Source organism: Equus caballus, chromosome 10, assembly GCF_041296265.1.
Source record: "Equus caballus isolate H_3958 breed thoroughbred chromosome 10, TB-T2T, whole genome shotgun sequence".
NCBI lineage: Eukaryota > Metazoa > Chordata > Mammalia > Perissodactyla > Equidae > Equus > Equus caballus.
The window spans coordinates 72,173,999-72,194,990 of NC_091693.1; the positions used below are offsets into that span (position 1 = coordinate 72,173,999).

Below are 20,992 nucleotides of genomic sequence, written 5' to 3' on the forward strand. Positions count from 1 at the left end.
CTTAGTTTTAAAAATCTCTTCAACCCCAACTTAGTTCTCACAGTCATGTTTAGTGTCCTTATCAGTCATACTTCATCTCTCCTCCTACTAGCTTGGAGCTATAAGTTTAGGTTTCCAACCAAAGAGGCCTAAGGGTATCACATAACAGTCTTCACCTTGTTTGCATAAATCCTGTGGCAGACCAGGTTTGCATTCACTTATGGGAAAATCCACATGTGTTCCCTTCTTCCCCTACCTGGTCAGAGGTACAACTGCCTTTACAATTCACAGGTGCTTTCTTCTAACTAAGGTCTAGAAGGTTCCGTATTTGGTTTCTACCAAATAGAAACCAAAGGGGTACTATGACAGCACTCCTTTACAGTTGTGGGGTGAAGCACACACGTGCCCAGCAGGTAATGTAACTGGATGTGTGCAGAAGAGAAATGAAAGATGGGGAGATCCTTGAGAATGGTAAAACCTTGGAGGGACAACATATTACAGGATAAAATAGTTTAACTGGATACCTAGTTCTTTTATGATACTCTCACCTTTCTGGCTTTAGCCATGATACTTAATTGTATAATTGAAAGTTATTCCATCATCTTTATCTCAGTAAACAGCATTGTTTATTCATTTTGGGTACATAGCACTATAAAAGTATGTATTTGAACATAGTACATTATAGAAACTGAATTCAGAACCACTCCATTTTATAGAGAACAGCATTCTATAATCTCTTAGTGATAATAAATTAAACAACCAAGTTTCCCTAATATGACCAATCACTGATCGAATCACCTCAATAATGCTTTTCAGTTCTGAGCACTTAAATGAACCAAGCAAGCATTTGCCATAGTCAAGTTTACTGATGATACCAAAAGTGTTGTTTAACATAAAAATAATAACATATGCTTAACCCCTCTCATGATTTAGGCTTATTTCTTATGCATCCCACCCACGAAGTAGGGAAGGGAACAGGGCCACTATCTGATCAGTAAGGACAAGGACACACAGCTGAAATACAGGTGTACAGCTGGAGCCACCTGACTCTGGGCAGTGTTTCCCCTGCTGGCCCACACTGCAGCCTTGGCATGGTGTCATGATTATAATTACTTCTACTATTTAAAATGCTCTATTTCTGGACCAAATCATGTTTGCTTGTTATTTCGATCCAAATGCCACACTGTAGCTTTATGCAGCCACGGCTGGTAATTTTAGGAATCGTGGACTGAAGTTAACCCAGACAAGCGCTGACCCATAGAACTTCCTCAGTGATGAAATGTTCTCTTTCTGTGCTGTCCACTGTGGTGGTCCCTAGCCACATGTGGCTGTAGAGCACTTGGAATGTGGCTAGGGTGTTGCAGCAACTGAGTTTTAAATTTTAGTTAATTTAACCTGAAATAGCCACATGTGGCTAATGGCCACCATATTAGACAGCACGGGTCTGGATGCTGCATTATGGAGCAGGTTCCTCTTCTGTGTTAGCTCTCAGCCCTGCTTGTGCGCACTTGGCCCTTCTTTTAGAGAAAAATTATTTTTTGAGCACCTTTTTTCCTTAGGGTATGTGGAATATGTAAATATTGGCAAAACAAAGTTCCTTCTAAATTTTGACCCACTTAAATTTAAAGCAGTGAGATCTTAAATCAACGCTAAAAAATAAAATTAACTGAGTTTAGTTTTATTCTTTTTGGGGAAATGAGGAGAGGGTGATCCCATATGTTTTTGATTCTACCTTTAAGAGTCTGAACCTTTAGAAAATTATTATTGGCAAGAGGTTTATTTCTTTAATTCTGAAAACAAAGGACTGTTTTTCATTGACAGATACAAATCTGTTATTTGATGCCTGCAAAGTTCAATGACACTTTAAATCAGGATCGAGTGATATTTACAGAGACAAAAATCTAGTCACATGGTGTTTCCATTAGGCTAAGAGTGGAATTCTGAGATTATAGTCTAGAGAAAGGGGGACTGCAGTTTATAAATTCATAATGCATTGAGATAAACATTAGAATATTTTTCAAATGACAGCTGTTTTCATTACTACAGTTTTTAAATTGGACAAATAAACTCAAGCTCTATGGAAAAAATCAGAAAGAGTGACAGTTCTTAATTATCTAACAGTTCCTTGACTGGAAAATCTCAAGGAGTGAGGAAATTATAAAGGTAACTAATGTTATTGGGGGTCATACAGAAATGCAAAAAGAAATAAAATAAAATCAGGAGTACTATCTCATAAGAAACTTTTTCTTCTTCTATGGCTTTTGACTTTTTAATGCAAATCCTTTTTAATTAAGTTTAATAGACAGTTTTCTCCCGATTATGCTTTTAGAAAAACACTTCTTATGCTGGGACACAGGAAATAGTGAAGTTAATCTAAAATGTTATTTTATGCAAAGTTGAACAAACTAAATTACCAAATGCTTGCTTTTCTGTACTGAAAAGTCTTATAATGTTGTTTTACATGAATTCTCTTTTGATGTGACTCTCTGATTTCTGATTTAGCACTTGTTTCTACTCAGTTTCTTGGATTCGTTTTTATGGTCATGAAAATATTGTGTCAGTTCTTTATAATTACTTTTGTTAAATATTATTAAATATGAACATATTTTCAGCCAGTAGAGCATTGCCAGTCCCCCAGAAGCCCTCCTTGTGCTCCCTAACACCATAGATTAGTTTTGTCTGATTTTTAACTTTATATAAGTGAAATTAGATGGTATGTATTTTCTTATGTCTGGCTTCTTGTCCTCAACATTGTATTTCTATAATTCATTCGATAGTTGAACGTAATCATATTCATTCATTTTCATTACGTATAGTATACCATTATATTGCTCTGTCACAGTTTATCCATTCTATGTTTGATAGACATTTGAGTTAATTTAACTTGGAGACTATTACAAATAATGCTTCATGAACGTCACTTACGTGTGTTCTGTCTACCTATTTACATGTTCCTCTTCGATCTGTACTTAAAAGTGGAGTTGCTGCATTATAGGGTGTGTGTGTGTGTGTGTGTGTGTGTTCAGTTTTAGTAGACACTGCCAAACAATTTTCCAAAGTCCTGGTACAGCGTAGGAGAGTTCCTGATACTTTCTATTCTCAATATCCTCACCAGTACTTGATTCTGTCAGGTTTTTTGTGGGTTTTTTAGCCATTCAGTGTCTGTAATGATAGTCATAATTTAGCTTTTAGAGAAAGCCTGTAGGAACTATCTAGCTTAACAGTTTTAGGCCAGAGACATCCCTACACATAGACACACACACACACACACACACACACACACATACACACACACAGTGGTCATCCAATGTCCCCACTCCCAACTTTCCGTAGAGCATCCAAAAAACCCCTCGAGGACTCTGGCCTTTTACTCAGTTCACTTTGGGCAATAGTCTTTGCAGTTGGGTCCTGCAGTGAAGCAGCTGGGTAAGGGGAGAACAATGCACTGCTGTGAGCCTGAGGGCTTTTGGCAGAGTAAGAAATACTTGAGGAGTTAATAATATTGGAATTTGCCAAGGCTCTCAAACTGTGTTTTGTGAATTTTTATAATAAAGTAGTTTGACATAAATAGCCCCCAATTGACCCAGTTGAATTCATCAAACATTTTTTTTGATGAGCACTTCATTCCCAACCTTGTATGTTGTGGAAATATAGAAGGAATGAAAGATGGTGACTAATAAATATACAAAAAGATGCTCTACTTTAATAGTCAGAGAAATGCAAGGTAGAATATCGAGATGCCCATTTTTCACCTAGCGGATTGGCAAAAATTAAGTGATAATATATTCTAATGAGGGTGTGGGATAAGGGTACACACATACATGCTGCTAAAATGTTACAACCATTCTGGAGGGAAACCCAGTGTATCTTTTAAAGTTAGAGATATGCAATGACTCAGCTGTCTCATTGTAGGTGTAAGCCCTAGAGAAATACTCACGTGTTCACAAGGAATTATACACACTGATGTTTATCCCAGAATTTGTAATAATGAAAGAACTCATCAATGAAGGACTGGTATAGTCGTCTGTGGTATATTCATACACTGAATTATATGCCCTGGTTAAATAGAATGAAGCATCTCCAGAATGTAAATTCTCTGAGGGCAGGAACTTTCCTTTTGTTTGTTCCTATGTCTCCAGCAACCAGAATGATTCATGGCACGTAGTAAATGCTCAGCGATTATTAGTCGAGCGCATCTGTAAGTACATGGCTAGATCTCCAAATCATGTTGAGTAAACAAAGCAAATTTTAGAAAATGTGTAGTGTAAATTACACATGCATATGTGTAAGTCCATAAAAAGTTATTGGAAAGATAGACAGCAAAATGTGAAATACAGATATGTGTCTGTACATCTACAAAATCTCATCTGGAAAGATATACACCAAAATGACAACAATGATACCATTAGGGATAGACAATGGGAAGGGACCAGAATTTGGGAATAGTATTTAGAGAAGACTTCAGACTTTTCTGCAGTGTTTCAAATTTGGAAAAGGATAATGTCTTCTTGTATTACTTGGGTAATTACAAGCTAATTTGAAAATGACATTTTACTGTGGGAAGATAATTTCCTTGCTCTCTGGCAGGGTGAAATGTACTGGGTAAGGAGCTTTTCTCTCTGGAGCCCCACAGCTTCCACACAGCTGTGCAGTGTCCGGGCTTGCTGGATTTACTATCCCAGTGGGAATTCCTTGGAGATGTGGCGTAAACTGAAAAGAACTGTCCAGTGATTCTGCATATTTCTTTAGGAATAAACCAGCTATTTGTGTGTTTCCATCTTTGTTCTGATTTTGTATTTGCAGGATACATAAAAAGTGTTTATTTTCACTAATTGCATTCACATCTTTACACAAAGGCTTTAAAATACTTTAATAAAGGCGATAAAACAATAAGATTAAAGAAATACACAGTAAGGAATATAGAATGAATCAGGAGATGAGGATTTTTATTCCGTCATGCTTTTCTCCTCTTTGTGTGATGATAAGCGAGTCCTCCTCTCTGGCCTCATTTTCATCTCTGCACAGTGAGGAGATGGGGGTGCTGTGGTCCCCAAGGTTCTCTGCTCAGTGCTCTGTGAGAAACGATGCATAATGGAGCATTGGGCCATCCAGCCCTGCTTTCCCCCAGAAGTGCTGCCCTGCCTTCCCCTCAGTAGAACTTTTTGGGTGTTTTCTAAATATGTTTTAAAGTAAGTGCCTTTTAAATAAGGGAAACCTTGCAGTTTGGACCCATTCAGGGCGATTCCATGATGCAATGTGGCCCACAGCATTTCACAGTGATTAACTGCCTGTCGTTAAGCCAGGGTAACTAACACAGTGTTTACCATGTGCCAAGCTCCATGCTAAGTGTTTCACATACATTATTGCATTTAATCCACGCAAAACCTGATGGGGAGTAGGTTCTCTTATAATCATCATTTCTCAGATAAGCCAACAAAGTGTGTGAATTAGGACTGTCTGATTTGGATCCATGCCATCCAGGAGCACCCAGGACTGTATCCTAACGTGCTTACGGATCTGTGTCTGCTGCACGTAGAACTGCTGTATCCTTTGAAGCTTTTTCAGTAGGAGTGGCATCGCCGCTCTCCTTTACATCAATAGCAACAGCCATTATTTAATGAAGTCAGTTGCAAATCATGAATTTCCTTTCTCTCTTCCCTTATAGTCGGCTCTATAATGATTTTAATTTGCTGGCATGAGACATTTAGATTAAAATCCTTTTAAGTTTTAAATAGAGTTCTTATCTGGAATGAAAAACATTTTCTTTGCCATAGTTTTCAGATAAATTAAACTGTTACTGGTCATCTATGAGGTCTAGTGCAATTTCTTTTTCATTCACATTTTTCTTCATTGAGTACACATAGCTCGTTTAGTGTTTATTGCTAACATTTGCCAAAAACTGTGAGTAAAATATTTGCCTCGTTTAAATTGAATTTTGAATGTTTCCTTCTTGGTTATTGAGTAATTCTAGGCTTTCGGGTTCTCTAGATTTATGTTGACAGCTCCTTTCCTTTCAAAAAGAAATAGCCTGATTACTTATGTCATATGCTTTCTTAACAAATTTTTTCCTAGGTCAAAAGACAGAATATAATTTTCCATCCGTAAATAGTTTAATTATTACAATATTTTTTGTTTACATAATTTTTTTGAGATCATAATGGTTCATAACATGTAATTTTGGGTGTACATTATTATTTATCAGTTTCTAAATACGCTTCATCATGCTCATTACACCCAGTAGTCTAAATTTTATCCATCACCATATGTATGTGCCTCTTTATCCCATTTTCATCCACCTCCCAACCCTCTTTCCCTCTGCTAACCACTAATCTGTTCTATTTATCCATGTATTTGTTATCTTCCACAATGAGTGAAATCATGCAGTATTTGTCTTTCTCTGTCTGGCTTATTTCACTTAACGTCATACCCTCAAGGTCCATCCATGTTGTTGCAAATGGGACGATTTTGGGTTTTTTTATGGCTGAGTAGTATTCCATTGTGTATGTATGCCACATCTTTTATCCATTCACCTGTAGAAGGGCACTTGGGTTGCTTCCACATCTTGGCTATTGTGAATAATGCTGCAGTAAACATAGGGGTGCATAAATCTCCTTGGATCATTGATTTCAAGTTCATTGGATAAATACCCAGTAGTAGGATAGCTGGATCATATGGTATTTCTATTTTTAATTTTTTGAGAAATCTGCATTCTGTTTTCCATGGTGGCTGCACCAGTTTGCATTCCTGCCAACAGTGTATGAGCATTCCCTTTTCTCTACATCCTCTCCAGCATTGGTTGTTTTTTGTCTTGGTAATTATAGCCATTCTGTCTGGTGTAAGGTGATATCTCATTGTAGTTTTGATTTACATTTCCCTAATAATTAGTGATGTTGAACATCATTTCATGTGTCTCTTGGCCATCTCTCTATCTTCTTTGGAAAAATATCTGTTCATATCCTCTGCCCATTTGTTGATCGGGTTGTTTGGGTTTTTTTTGTTGTTGAATTGTAGGACTTCCTTATATATTTTGGAGATCAACCCCTTGTCGAATAAATGATTTGCAACAATATTTTCTACAATGTTGTTTTATTCGAGTCCTCTTGGAACTTGTAGGGTTGCTGCCTTAGTAACTAGAAGTGTTTTTTGCTTATAGAAGATTTGTTGTGCTTTATTCTAAAAGACTGAAGATATACACTAAATATACACAAACGTTCAAATTTGCATGACTGCCCCGAGACCTTTAGCCTTGAGATTCCACTTAATTAAAATTCACAATAAGTAGGCCTGATTTAGATTGAGCAGAAATGAAATTTATGTTTGACTACAGACGAAATGGTTTATTAAGCCACATGATACTATATACTCACTCAGATTTCAAGTGAGTATATTTACTCTCCTTAAGAGAAGTTTTAATTACATTACCTTTATTGAATGTGTTTTGTGTCCAGAATCTAGTCACTGTAATGATAATCACTATAGTGTCACAAAGGAAATTGCTTTTATGAAGTTTAAGTGGAAGGTAAAAGTATTTTGCAATTAATGAACTGTATAGAAAAATACATGAACAAGAGTTGGAGTATGTGAACTGCAACATATAGTATATGCACAGTGTTTATACTGTGTATACTATGAATAGTATTAGGCATATTTAAAGAGAGAGAAAACTAGAAAAACTGGGAATTAAGCTGACTTCTAAAAAACGGAGTGGAATTTAGAAAAGCAGAAAAGAAATTAGTTTAGGGTAATGGCTTAAAGTTGGTAGTGGGCTGAGCTGAACAGCAAACGTTCTGAGCAAAAACACTGCGGCAGGAACAGATATGTCCCGTTGTGTAGTAACTAAGAACAAGCTTCACTTCCCATCCCCGCTTCTCGTGGCCCCTCAGCCCCAGACCTCCCCCGAAGTTCATGCTCTCTACCTTTTCTTCTGCTGTTCTCTCGGCTGGGCTGCCCTTCCTCCCTTTCCCAACCTGCTGAAATACCTCTCATGACCAAGGCCCGGTCCACATCTTACCTTTGCTTGAATCCTCCCTTACCTGCCTGAGAACAAGTAGTCATTTTCCTTCCCAGCAGCCCTGGCTGATGGTCGTGCCCAGCCCAGCATTCTTCAAACTGCATTTCAGTTACAGTTGTTTCCTCAACAGTGAGGCCTTCTTGCAGGTAAGAACCACGTGCCATCTTGGTATCCTCAGTTCTGACAAAAGAGATAGCGCCTGACCCCAAGTAGGCGCTCCAGAAGTGGACCCTGTGCTATAGGGACTAGTGGGCAAAAAAATATTTCCCTATCTGCATTTCCCATTAACTTCAGTAGATTCTACAGTTATGGAAGTAAAAGTTTTGTTTTGTTTTTTTTGTAGAGTTAATGTGTCCTAAAGAGAGAAATCAGAAAAATACCATTTTTTTCCAAACTTTAATAATAAATATATATGTAAATATGTAAAGACTGAGTGAGTTCTTAACTTTATTTTTTAGATTTTTCTTATTAACCCAGCAGAGTTGTTTTTTGGTTTTAGAGGTCTTTCATATTCAAGTGTTTAAAAAATCCATCTGATTGTCATCTTAATATGACTATATGTTTGTTAGTTCAGAAAAATACCCAAGAGATATATATATATGTATATATAAACTTGTATTAGTTAACTTAGAAGGAGGCAGAGTGAAGGTGAAAGGAATTAGGCCAGCGAAGAAAAGAGAGAGCCTGAGAGGTTAACAGTCCTGCCTAGAGTAGAATCTTCCCTGGAAGCCAGCCAGACACAGCATCATTCACCGTGGAACCCTGCCCACCAGGTCCCACTGTTTTCTACCTGCGACCCTGCCCACTCCTTACAGAGGCTGCAGGCTCTATTAGGTACTAAGACTGGACAGCCATGTCCCTAGGCTTTCTCTGCTCTATCTCATGATGGATTATTGTAGAATGAAAACTGGGTTCCCATACTGGATCGATGTTAGTTATTTATCATTTGGGAGCTGAATTTAGCATAGTGTTTATATACTAAAATGCCGTCTTGGCGTTCTGTTAGGCTACATACTCCAGAAGAAAAACCAGGTGAGAAGAAACACAGGGAAAGCTGGTTCCAAGTTTTTTGTTTGTTAAATTCTTGAGTACCCTAGTCTTCAGTGAGAGGCAGATATCCTTAAGACATTTATAGTAAATAAACCCTAATGTCTAGCTTATGCCTCCTTTGTTCCTGTTATTGTTTCTGACTTCTGTGTGCCTCACAGGTAGAGAATTCAGCTATACCTTTTTTAAAAAAGGAAAAAGCCACATCTCTGAGCCTGCTTTGCCCCAAACTATCCCATTTTGGTTCTCCTAATTTTTTCCAGCGTCTTTCTTCTGAAGGAGGTGGGAGGTTTCAAGTTGGGATAATCAGTGAGCTGACTTCCTCTGGTGAAAACAAAACCCTGCAAGATGGTTTTGTGCCTGGCAAATCCATTTAAAAACTATTTGAGACAAAACTTAGAATGCATCCCTTTGAAGCTAGCTGCTGAAACTTGTCCCAGGTTTTACCTGCAGGCGTCTTTAATTTGCTGTACCAAGAAAAACATTCTTGTGTCGTGTGCAGCTAATTTGTAAGACTGCATTTAGGCCATAGCCCCTTTATTCATCCCAAGCTACAAGCTCTTTAGATCCTTCTGATGATGTCATCATGTGCATTTCTTGGCTCTTTCTACTTCCTCTGACATTAGCAAGGGAGAATATCACCAACTGTTGGCTGTCAGCCCTGGCCTTGCAGTGTCTTGCTGTGGCCGCTGCTACTGTTCTGTCAACAAGCAGACCAGATGAGCCTGAAAACATTTTATTCAGAGATGAGAAACAAAGTGGACCAGAATCATAAAGGCAGTGGCAAAGGCAGATTTAGAGTTCTTTGAACAAGATGGCAGAGTGAAGAGAACCCTCTTCTGTCTCAGTAAACAGTCTGTTAGAGGAGCCAGGCCAGAGGATAATTCAGAGGCAGGTGGCTCATGCTGGGGCTCCACTGTGATGAAAAAATACGGAAAGGGATTTATATTGTCTTTCAGAAATCAGTTTTATCTCAAATGATTTTCTAATATTCATTCTGCTGAGAAACAGTTGTAGGAGAGGAATTGTCTTCTAGGTCCCTCTGGCTGGCCTAAGAATTAAGTTGACATGAGACAGAGTAACAGGAGAAAATCAAATTTTAATAACGTGTATAGTATACATGGGAGAAACCCATGAAAACTGAGTTACATGCCAAAATGAGAGAGAGAGAACTTTGATAAAAATGGGCTTAGCCGGGATCCTCCCAATCTATCATACTCAGAGTTATCTATGGTGATGGCTCCTTCCTAGGGACAGGCTTTGTAAAATTCTTTTAGCCATTTAGGCGGAAGGTCAAAGTTTCTTTCAGAGACTTTTGTCCTTAAAAATAATCAAGCCAAGGAGACAGTTTTGGAAGTTGGCCAATTTTGAACCCCTACTCTACATAGCCCTTTAAACAGTCTTTCAAATTAACCATTTCATTAATTATTGTTAGTGCTAAGATTGAGTTATAACTATTTGTTGTTTATTGTTACTGTCCTGTAATTATGAAACACTATGTTTATATCAGGACTCAGCAAACGTTTTCTTAAAGGATCAGATGATGAAGATTAGAGCTCTATGTAGATACTTACATAACCATTTTAAGACATGAAAACCTTCTTAGCTTGCGGGCTGTGGTTGGCCAACCTCTCTGGTCTTTGTGATCACCTGGTAAGTCTTGTCTTGTAGCTCTCCCCTCACACACACTTACCTCTACGATTATTAATCCTCCCTGCTGTTTGCCTGACATCAAGAATGTAAAGACAGTTCCTTTCCTAAAAGATCTCACAGTCTCAAGAGAAGGAAACAGAAAACATATTTATTCCAGGTGTTTATTGTAGAGTAGTGTGATGAATGTTGTCATTGATGTCCAGAGACTGTGTGACGGGGTGAGAGCGCTCCACAGAGGATATAATCTTGTGACGAGCTGCAAACACTCCTAGGCAGCAGAGGGCGGACAGTGCGTTCCAGGAAGGGAGAGAGTATTTATTAATGTAAGACATTTATTTTGGTTTTTTCATCTCAATATAAGATCTCAGTTTCCAGATTAGTATAGATAACATCAGCTCAGTGACTACAGAGAACTTATAGACATTCTGAGGAAAAGCACGTGGTTTCAACAGTTAAAGAGGACAATAGGTATACCGTTTAAATATTTGACTTCTGCTTCTTCTGAACACGTCATTTTTCTTTAGTAGACACTCATTGCCAGATAAGTTAGACCTGAAACACACAGATTTAGACATGTCACTGAAGAGGTTATATACCTCACGTACGTGATGAGCTTATGTAAGGTTTACCGGACCAGGATTCTTGAGCACACTACTCCATTCCAAGTTTGTTACTAACTGTAGTTTTGAGCAAAATCGGTGCTCTCTGCTAATTTGTCTTTAATAGGATAGAGTTGAAGTAGATGATTTCTAAGGCCCCTTCCGGTTCTAGATGCTGTGACTATAATTAGACAGAATGCATATTGATAGATATTTTTTTTCTCTGCAGAAATCTAATTTCTTTGTCCAAATTTCAAATTCTCACTTACTCGAACTCCAATCAACCCCAAAATGAACTATGATACTATGTAATAGTGCGCCATATGCAAAAAAAAAAGTCAGGATTTATGGTGTCCCTGCAGTTATCATGTGGAACACAAATGCTGTGTCACTGGAGAGGCAATATTGCACAGCCTCTGAAAGCAGACTGGCCACATTCAAATCCTGCCTCTAGCTCTGTGACTTTGGATAAGTTCCTTAGCCTCTCTGTATCTGTTTCCTAACTGCCAAATGGGAATAATACAGGACCCATTTCACAAGGTTGTTACAAGGATTAAATGCATTAATAGTTGTAGAAGTCTTGGGGCTGGCCCGGTGGCACAGGGGTTAAGTGCGCATGTTCCGCTTTGGTGGCCCAGGGTTCACTGGTTCAGATCCTAGGTGCAGACATGGCAGCGCTTGGCATGCTGTGCTGTGGCAGGCGTCCCACATATAAAGTAGAGAAAGATGGGCATGGATGTTAGCTCACGGCCAGTCTTCCTCAGCAAAAAGAGGAGGATTGGCAGCAGTTAGCACAGGGCTAATCTTCCTCAAAAAAAAAAAAAAAAACTTGTAAAAGTCTTAGAATTGTGTTTGGCAAAAATAAGTGCTCAGAGTATGTCAGTTATGATTATAAGTAAAGATTATTATAAATAATCCATTTATAAAATTTGACATTCAAACCATTAAAATGTTTTAAATTAAAGGTTAATGCCCTTGGAAATTGCTCAAATATGATGCTGAACAAAAAACACAGGTAAAAATCTATATGTGGTATGCTTAAAATTCCCATATAGTTACATATAAATGGAAAACATACTGGCAAAAATCACACCAAAATATTGGTATTTTTGGTAGCTAGTCTGAAAAGATAGCCCATAAAGAATTATGCCTCCCAGAATTTACACCCTTCTGTTGTCTTCTTGAAAATGAAGTGGCCCCATATAATCAGTAAAATGCAGCAGAAGTGACATGGTGAGACTTTTAAGGCTAGGTCATCAGAATCCTGCAGCTTTTGCCTTAGTGTCTTGGAACACTTGCCCTGGGGGGAAGCCCACTGTCATTTAAGAGGTCCAGCTACCCTGAGGCTGGCATGCCATGGGGACGCCCAGGCTAACTACATGGAGCGATGTTTCACCAGCCCCCAGTGTTCCAGCCATCCCAGTCCAGGTGCGCGACAGTGAGTGAAGAAAGCTGTAGATGATTCCAGACCCAGTGACGTCTGACTGACATACCCAAGTGAGAACTGCCCAGCTGGACTCAGTCAGCCCTCAGAACCCTGAGATGTTCTGAGAGCCTTCCATATACAGGGAGGCAGACAGAATATACGGAGAGCAAGAGTTCTAGTTCTTATATCTTGGAGCAATAATTATTAATCCTAGCTGGAGATTAAAATTACTTGGGGAGCTTTAGAAAATACCAATGTCGTCACCCTAGCCCAGATCAATTAAATCAGGATCTTTGGGGGTCAGACACAGATACAGAGACAGAAGTCAAATACTGTTAAAATGTAAATTTTATAAATTATATTTTTCAATACATTATATACTTCATTTACTTCATTTCCCAATTCTTATGTGTTGTCCTTTTCCAAGATTATATATAGCATATATATATATATATATATATATAGCATATGGACTTTCATGTTACTCAATGTAGATATTCTAGATTTCTTTACTTATAAATACAGTTATATTAGATAGAAACAAACCACGTAGGGACCAAAAACAAGAAATCTGAGTATTAAATTTCAATATCATCTTTTGCCCTCTAAAATTAGACAAAAGAAATTTAGAACATACTTAATCTATTATCTCTTTCATCCTTAAAAAATATTTCAGTATCTCTTGGCCAAAAAATATATATATATTTATATATATAAAATAACATATAAATTAGTTACATGATCTCTTACATCAAGTACATTTAAACAATTCATAGCTGAACATTTTAGCCGTTCACTAGCATGCTCTTCTATAACTTGTGAAGGTTGTAAGTGTTTCAGTCTCTCCTAAATTATGTTCTGCAGTGGAAACAACAGCAGACCATAAGTGGGCGCTGATGGTGGAGATGTTAGCATCGCAGCGTCTCTAATTTCCTGGGACAACAGTTTTGAAAATAGCCACAGATCACACAAATAGAGATACAGTTAACAAGAAAAAGGCTTACTTATCCTGTGATGATAGAAATAGTGCTATGGCACAAATGTCTGTTAAACTAAAAAGTATTTTTAATATTGAAGTTGTACCTTTTTTTTTTTTTTTTTTTTTTTTACCGCCAGAGGTCCCTGATTCCTGAATCATGTTTGATGCATGCAGGCTATTTTATATACATGTCAGACCATTGCAACAATTTCCTATGATTTCCATGACTCTGTATTAACCAATCTCGTAATACAGGAGAGATGAACTTTTATTCTTTAGAACTAAGTTTTTTGAAAATTTCCTTTAATCTCATCTGGATGCAGAAAATACCAGCATCTAATGATATAAGAGGGGTGGAAAGGCAACCAGGAGAATGGTTGCTATAAAGTGGCAGTGAGGTAGAATCCCTTTGAGGTTAAGTGGAGACGCAGACTACTCTCAGTTGAGAACAAACAAGACCATCCCTTTCTTTCCATGTTAGGTCTAAATTCCCTGTCTTGTCCAGTCAATGTTAATCTATCTAGAATCATAATATAATTAAACATGATCATTTTTTTCATTTGGGGTAAAAAAATGGAAGATACTTTAAATAGGATGACTTGGATAGGAGAGTTTTTTGTCACTCACGGTTAGGTTATACCTTACAAATCATATTATTAGTTTGAGTATAAGTAAATATAAATATCCCTGCCCCTGCCCCTGCACTGACCTAGGTGTTCATTCATTGAACGCCTGCTCCATGCCAAGCAAAAAGTTTTACTCCTTATCTTTAGGAGTTTATAGTCTCTTTGGGGAGATAATTGGCAATTATAATTTAGTATATTATGTTTAACATAACTCTTCCTTTGGTTCAATAGCTTGATTTATTTCAATAAAAAGATAAGTGTATATTATAGGCAACAATACTATACTATAAACTTAAAAAACCGCTAAGAGACTAGATCTTAATTGTTCCCACCACAAAAAGAAATAATAATTGTGTGGCACAATAGAGGTGTTAGCTAACGCTACAGTGGTGATCATATTGCAGTATATAAATGTAGCAAATCACCATGTTATACACCTTAAACTTGAACATTATGTGTCAGTTATCTCTCAATAAAAATATATTTAAAAAAAGATGAGTGTGCATTTGTGTAATTGTATCTCCTATTCTTTTAATGATTTAAGGTTAAAAGGGGACAAAAATATTTTACCTGACAACAGGCAATGACCTTTTATAGTAAGAGCAACCCATAATCTACCATTAGGTATCTGTTTGTACAGGTTTGCCTTTTCAGTTTGTTGATTTCAGTTTGCCTTGTGAACAAAACAAGGACACCCCCATCAGTACCCCGGCGAGTAATTTTTGCCAACTAATATATAATGTTTGCACTCTTTTTGCATTAGGCTTATTAAAGGATACTAATAAAATGAATATAGGCAAGAATCTTAACGCTTAATCTTAATGCTTTGTTTTTTTAAATTCATTTGGAAATGAAACAGTAGCTTTTGAATGGTAGTTTATGTTTTGATCACTAGATGGCACTAAGCACATATAGCTAAGGACAAAACAGCATTTTTCTTAACAGTTGTTTCTAGATACAGAAGCTTAAGTATATAAATGTTTTCAGCATGGTATACTATAAATCTTTGTTATCCAGCCCACAAAATTTCTATTGCTACAACAGCTTTGTTTTTCTGGGCAAATTAATTTCACGTATGACTCCTTCAGATAGAATAAATTCTGAGAGAGTCAGCCTCTGCCGTTACTTTGATAGTCATTCATCAAACTATTCTGTTCTAACCAATTGTGTTACTTTTTCTTTCTTAAATTAGCCTTATCTTACTAGTACCCTCTTTTCTCTGAAAAACAGAGATATTTTAATTCTTTTAAGGGCCATTACTTGGCTTCTGGGATATTGAGAGATCCTAGAGATTTACACACAAATGTCCCCATGGGGCAAAATACAAGAAGAGTTCTTGGTCCCCTGATGTCTGCACATTATTCTTAAAGTGTAACATATTCTTTCTTTTGTTAAATTACTTTTTGGTCTGGTTATAATTAATTCTTGCAATGTATTGTTTTCTGAATAGAGATGTTCTAGGTTGCAAATAATTGATATCCTTAATGTTTCAGCTGTTATTAAATTGAGTTATTTTACATGGCCAGAAGAAGTCCAGGGTTTGGGTGGTCCTTCCAGCGGTGTTTAATTCAGTGTCTTAATCAGAGACCCAGGTTCCTTTCAAACTTCCACTTGGCCGTCCCTGTGATGTCAGACCTGTGCTTTGTGTTCATTGAAGACAGCTGCTGCAATTCCAGATGGAACAGACAGTCATGGCAAAGTCCAGAATAGAAGAGGGATGTGTCCTCCTATGTGGATTCCTTCTTATCAGGTTATATAACTCCAGAGACCCCCAGCTGAGTTCCCCTCATGTCTCAGTGGCTGTGCATGGGTCTCCTGCACCTTCCTAAACAATCACTGGCTGGGAGAAGGAATTAGCAAGATAGGTTAGACTGATAGACTCCCACGCCCTCCGTGAGCACCCAGACCTTCAGGGGAAGATAAAACCTCAGCCAAAACCAGTGTACTCTCCCACAGAGAAGAGGCGGAGTCCAGAGTACATTTGGGCAGGCAGACAATAGACAAATGTTTCATTTTGGTTTTTGGCTTAGAGACTTCTTTCCTGTCCTGACATTCTTGAAATGTAACTTTCATTTCTGTTATTTCAAGTGCGTGACTCTGTACAGAGTTAGAGGTGTGGCCCATCTCTGTTGCAGAGTTGATCACTCAGCACAACCTCTTTCACCTCTTGTTTTGTTTGTGCGTGGGTCCTTTTCTCAGCAGTTAAATAAGGTGAGAACTGGAGGTCTCTTTATCTGCTTAGTAGTGCTATCTTGCCCAGAGAACAGTATCTCTAAAATGCTTTATGAATCTAGTAGCATTTCAACCAAGTCTGCAATTGTCTGCTGAAGAGTCACAGCTTTCAAGGCACCACGTCAAGCACTGTGGTGCATTTGAGCAAGACTTCTGGAGATGCTGCTGCTGTCTGCCATGGAGCTCAGCCTGACCCCTTGAACTGTAATGACCCAAAGGAACAGAGCCAGCAGTCCCAGCTGAGTGATTCAAGTCCTTCGGCTTTCACTGTCATCTGCAGTGCCTTCTGGCTTTTTCTGGCTTGTTTTTCCATTTGGCATCTCAGCACCTCTCAGAGGCTGAAATAGAGAGGCTCTTGTAGTCTGAGTTCCACTTGAAACAACACTACTGGGACTCTGAGGACCCCGGCTCCCTTCTTGGCTGCTTCATGCCGAAGATGTGTTTCTGGTGCATTATCTGAATATTTGTTTGTTATCTGTATTCAGCAAATATTTGTTGAATGATTGAAAGGATATTTATTAATTGACATTTCAGTTACAGTAAGGTTTTCTCTGATTTGAAAATGCCACTTATATTGTATATTATATTATCTGTTTTAACAGTTTATCAGTTCTTGTCAAGTAGCCAACAGATATTCTCAACTGACATTTTCAATCATGTTTGTAAGTAAAGAACAGGAAGTATTCTTAAGCAGCAGTTAGTAATGACGATATTGCTAGATTGTTCAAACCTCGTTTTTATCCTTTTACCTATAGCTTTGAGAGAGAGAAAGTTTTTTGAAAAGACACTGAGTCGAAATATTTTAAAAAGAAAAATCACCTTGGTATTTTTATTTTTCAGAAAACTGTGGAATATATTTTCCAGAAGTGAAAAGAGATCCAGGCAGATATTTATACAGTTGTCCGGAATCTGTAAAAAAGTGGCTTCAACAGCTAAAGAATGCTGGGAAAATTCTTTTGTTAATTACCAGTTCTCACAGCGATTACTGTAGACTTCTCTGCGAACACATCCTTGGGTAAGTGATGAGTTATTCCATCTTCATGGTCTTACAAAATACTGCTAGCAGATTAGACCAGTGTTTTTTCAAGAGTGCTCAACTGTCACCATATCGTTACTTTAAACAATGCTGAGTGACAACTGGCTGTTTCTCATAACATCCCTCAACATCTGCTGACCACAACACACCCCCCAAGAGTGTTTTAGTGAAACTATATCACAGGGGGCCAGGATGCTCATAGCAGGTTGATGGTTTGAGCTTTAGATTTTATGGAAGGTGGATGGACTGACTGCATGTCCTTCAGGTAATCTTCCATGAATTTGGTTTCTCAGCTTTGGATGATTTTCGAAGGACACTGAATTGTAGATTACACTCCCTGATACATACTTGGGGTACAGTCTGTCTGTGGCCATTTCAGTGTGGAGCCATGTACTTAACCATGTAGCACAGCCAGGGGTGGGATTGACATCCATGAAAATCGAGGCAGTGTAAATGCATGGACTTAAAGTTAGACCGACAGATGTGGGTTCAAGCCCTGCCTTGCAACTTACTCAGTGACTTAGGGTAGGTTCTGTAACCTCTCTCAGTCTCAATTTCATCGTCTTTAAAATGGAACAATGATACTTCACGGGTGTGAGGGGAAGTTTAAATAGCCTACAGGGAAAGCATTAGGCAGAGTGGTTCTAAGTTTCAGTAGGCGTTAATACTCACTTATGTCATTCTTGTGGGCAATACTGGGGAGTACCCCTGGTCAGAGGCAGGTTGTAAACTGGGCTGTTAGATCTCGCCTAGTGTTTCCTCACATTTCAGCAAATACTAAATTGCTGTGAGTATGAAGCAAATTTTAGCCTCAAAACTGACCTCTGGTCAACTTCTGTAGCCTCCTGATTTCTCTGTTCGTCAGCACATGTGACTTTACATTAGTCTGTGGTGTACTTACAGTCTATTGGTGGATTTTCTGCTTTCATAATAATATATAGGCTTGGGATCCTTGGAGTGAATTAAGGCTGAAGTCCTGGATGCCTTGGGAGGTGCCTCTTGTAGAGACATTTGCTGTCCCAGGAGTGGAACCATGCTTCAGAATAGACACTTGAGTCTTAATTTCTTTTTCATTAGCATAGATAACCAAAGTTTTTCTTCTCTTACTTGCTCATCAGTGTAGCTTGTGGTTTGTAAAAGTATTCTGGAATGTTGGGTACGTATTTTCTTTGCAATGCCACAGTGAGTCCCTCAGGAACAACGACTGTCTTTCCTTTGCCATCCTCAATAATCCTTAATATGTTATTAAATACAGACTAAAAAACAATTATTGTTGTTAGCTAACAATTGCCACATTATAACACTACATTGATTTTCAGAATAAGGTGTCTCCTTCAGTTTTGAACTCTCTGAAATATGTCATCTGACGTGATACAATGCTAGCTTTCTAATGGACCTATGTAACAAAAAATTATTAATAATTCTTTATGCTAATAAACCCAGACAAATTTCAGGCCCCAAATTTGAAGGCATAGCTCGTGACTATTTTAGCTGTTAGAAACTATTGAATTCACCCCCTGTATTACCATCATGAGAAAGCCAGCTTAGCACCTAGAGTTAATGAGTTAATGAGCTTTTCCCCACTTATGTTCATACCTGGAGGTGCTGTCAGGAAGACTAGTGCTTGACCACCTTCTATTTGCAGTGTGATCCACTTTAAAATGTATAGAAAGCATGTAAAAGTTAACAAAAGATAAGAAATGATGCTGTGGTCTAACAGACGAAGATTAAGTGCTATTTTATATGGACCTTTTCTAATTCCTTAAAATCAATTTATGAAAAATATTGTTGGTTTTTTAGGAATGATTTTGCAGATCTTTTTGACATTGTGATTACAAATGCCTTGAAGCCTGGTTTCTTTTCCCATTCGCCAAGTCAGAGGCCTTTCCGAACACTTGGTAAGTTAACGTTTTGTTTCTTCCTTCTAGTTAAAATTTGTTCACTCAGTTACTCAATAAATACCTGTTGGCTGACAGCCATGTGCAAAGTGCTGTGTTGGATACAGCAGGGGCTATAAAAGAAATACCAAGTCGTCTTTGGCCTCATGGGGATGCAGAAACAAACACACAAACAAATCAGTAAATGCATGGGATGGTCACAGGTCGTGTTACCTGTCATGAAGGAAATGATTGCCTGATGAGGTGGAGTAATCCGGTAGGCCAGCTCAGAGTGGCTGGCCAGGGAAGGCCTGCGCGAAAAAGTCGGGTAAGGTAACTTGCAGGTGGGACCTGAGGGATGAGTAATAAGAGCAGAGGAAAAATGTCCCGGGCAGTGACAAACAAATGCAAAGGCCCAGTGGGAGAGTAGTTTGGGGAGTTCCAGTGACAGGGAAGAGGCCTGTGATTCTGGCACACAGTCGTGGGGAGAGAGGGCATGAAGCTAGAGAGGCAGCGAGCCTCATATGCCGTGCTCATGGGTTTAAGTCTATTCCGTGAACAATCTGAAGCTATTCTATTGAGGTATAAGAGTTGACATAGAGACCTCTTTGGCTAGTGGGTAGGGAATGGATTGGATGTGGAGAAGATAGAGAGAAAGAGGAAAACCAGGCAATTGAGTGTCCCAAGTGGGGATTGTGTTTGTTTGGTCTGAGGAAGCAGTACTGGCGATGGAGAGATGGAGATATATTTAAGATACATTATGGAGATGGAAAACATAGGACTTGGTGATGCTTTAGAAGCAGCAGATGAAAAGACAGGGAGAATCAAAAATGACTTCCAGGTGGTTGATTTTTCTTTTTTCTCAATTGAACAAATACGTGAATGGTAGGACCATTTACAGCCATGAGCAAGAATGCAGAGGAGAACTTTGTGAGAGGTAGGGGTTATAACTATTAGGAACTCATTTTTCAGCATATTAATTTTGAAATACCTGTGAGTTCTCTGACTGGAGCTATCATTTAGGAAATTGTGTAAATGAGCCTGGAGTCCAAGGGAACAGGTGTAGGCTTAGGATATAAATTTGAGAGTCATCAGCTCATAGAGGGATATTCAAAGCCATGGACTTATATGAGGTCAAATACAGAGACAGTGTAGATAGGCAAACGGCCCTGACCAAGCTCTGACACAGTCTGACATTGAGGGTGGAGAAGAAAGAGTGCAGTGTAGGACAGATGATAATGGGGGAAACAGGAGTTCAGAAGACAGAGAGGAGAAGAGAGAGTGTCACCTAGGGCAAATGCTCGTAAAAAGTCAATTGAAAAAGGAAAGAGAAATATCCATTGGAATGAGCAAGATGGAGATCATACCCGTGTCTTGATGAGCGTGGTTGGAGAGAGAAACCAGATTGCAGTGTCTTGAAGAGCTCCTTGGAGGTAGTGGAACCAGTGAGTGTAGGCAATTCTTTTTTAGAATTTTAGCAGTGAAGATAGTCGAAGAATTGAAGTTTTACCCAGAAGACAATGTAGG

The 20,992-nt window shown here is 38.4% G+C and overlaps 1 protein-coding gene across 4 annotated transcripts in view; it reads left to right on the forward strand.

Annotated features, from left to right (window-relative positions):
* The window catches only part of NT5DC1 (5'-nucleotidase domain containing 1), a 126,535-nt gene that overhangs the window by 82,156 nt on the left and 23,387 nt on the right, over nucleotides 1-20,992 (forward strand). For all 4 annotated transcript variants that reach the window (XM_070223667.1, XM_023650962.2, XM_023650963.2 and 1 more), the window contains 2 exons: nucleotides 17,393-17,567; nucleotides 19,389-19,486. In XM_070223667.1, coding sequence (XP_070079768.1) covers nucleotides 17,393-17,567; nucleotides 19,389-19,486 — 273 coding nt within the window. The remainder of the gene's footprint in view (nucleotides 1-17,392; nucleotides 17,568-19,388; nucleotides 19,487-20,992) is intronic.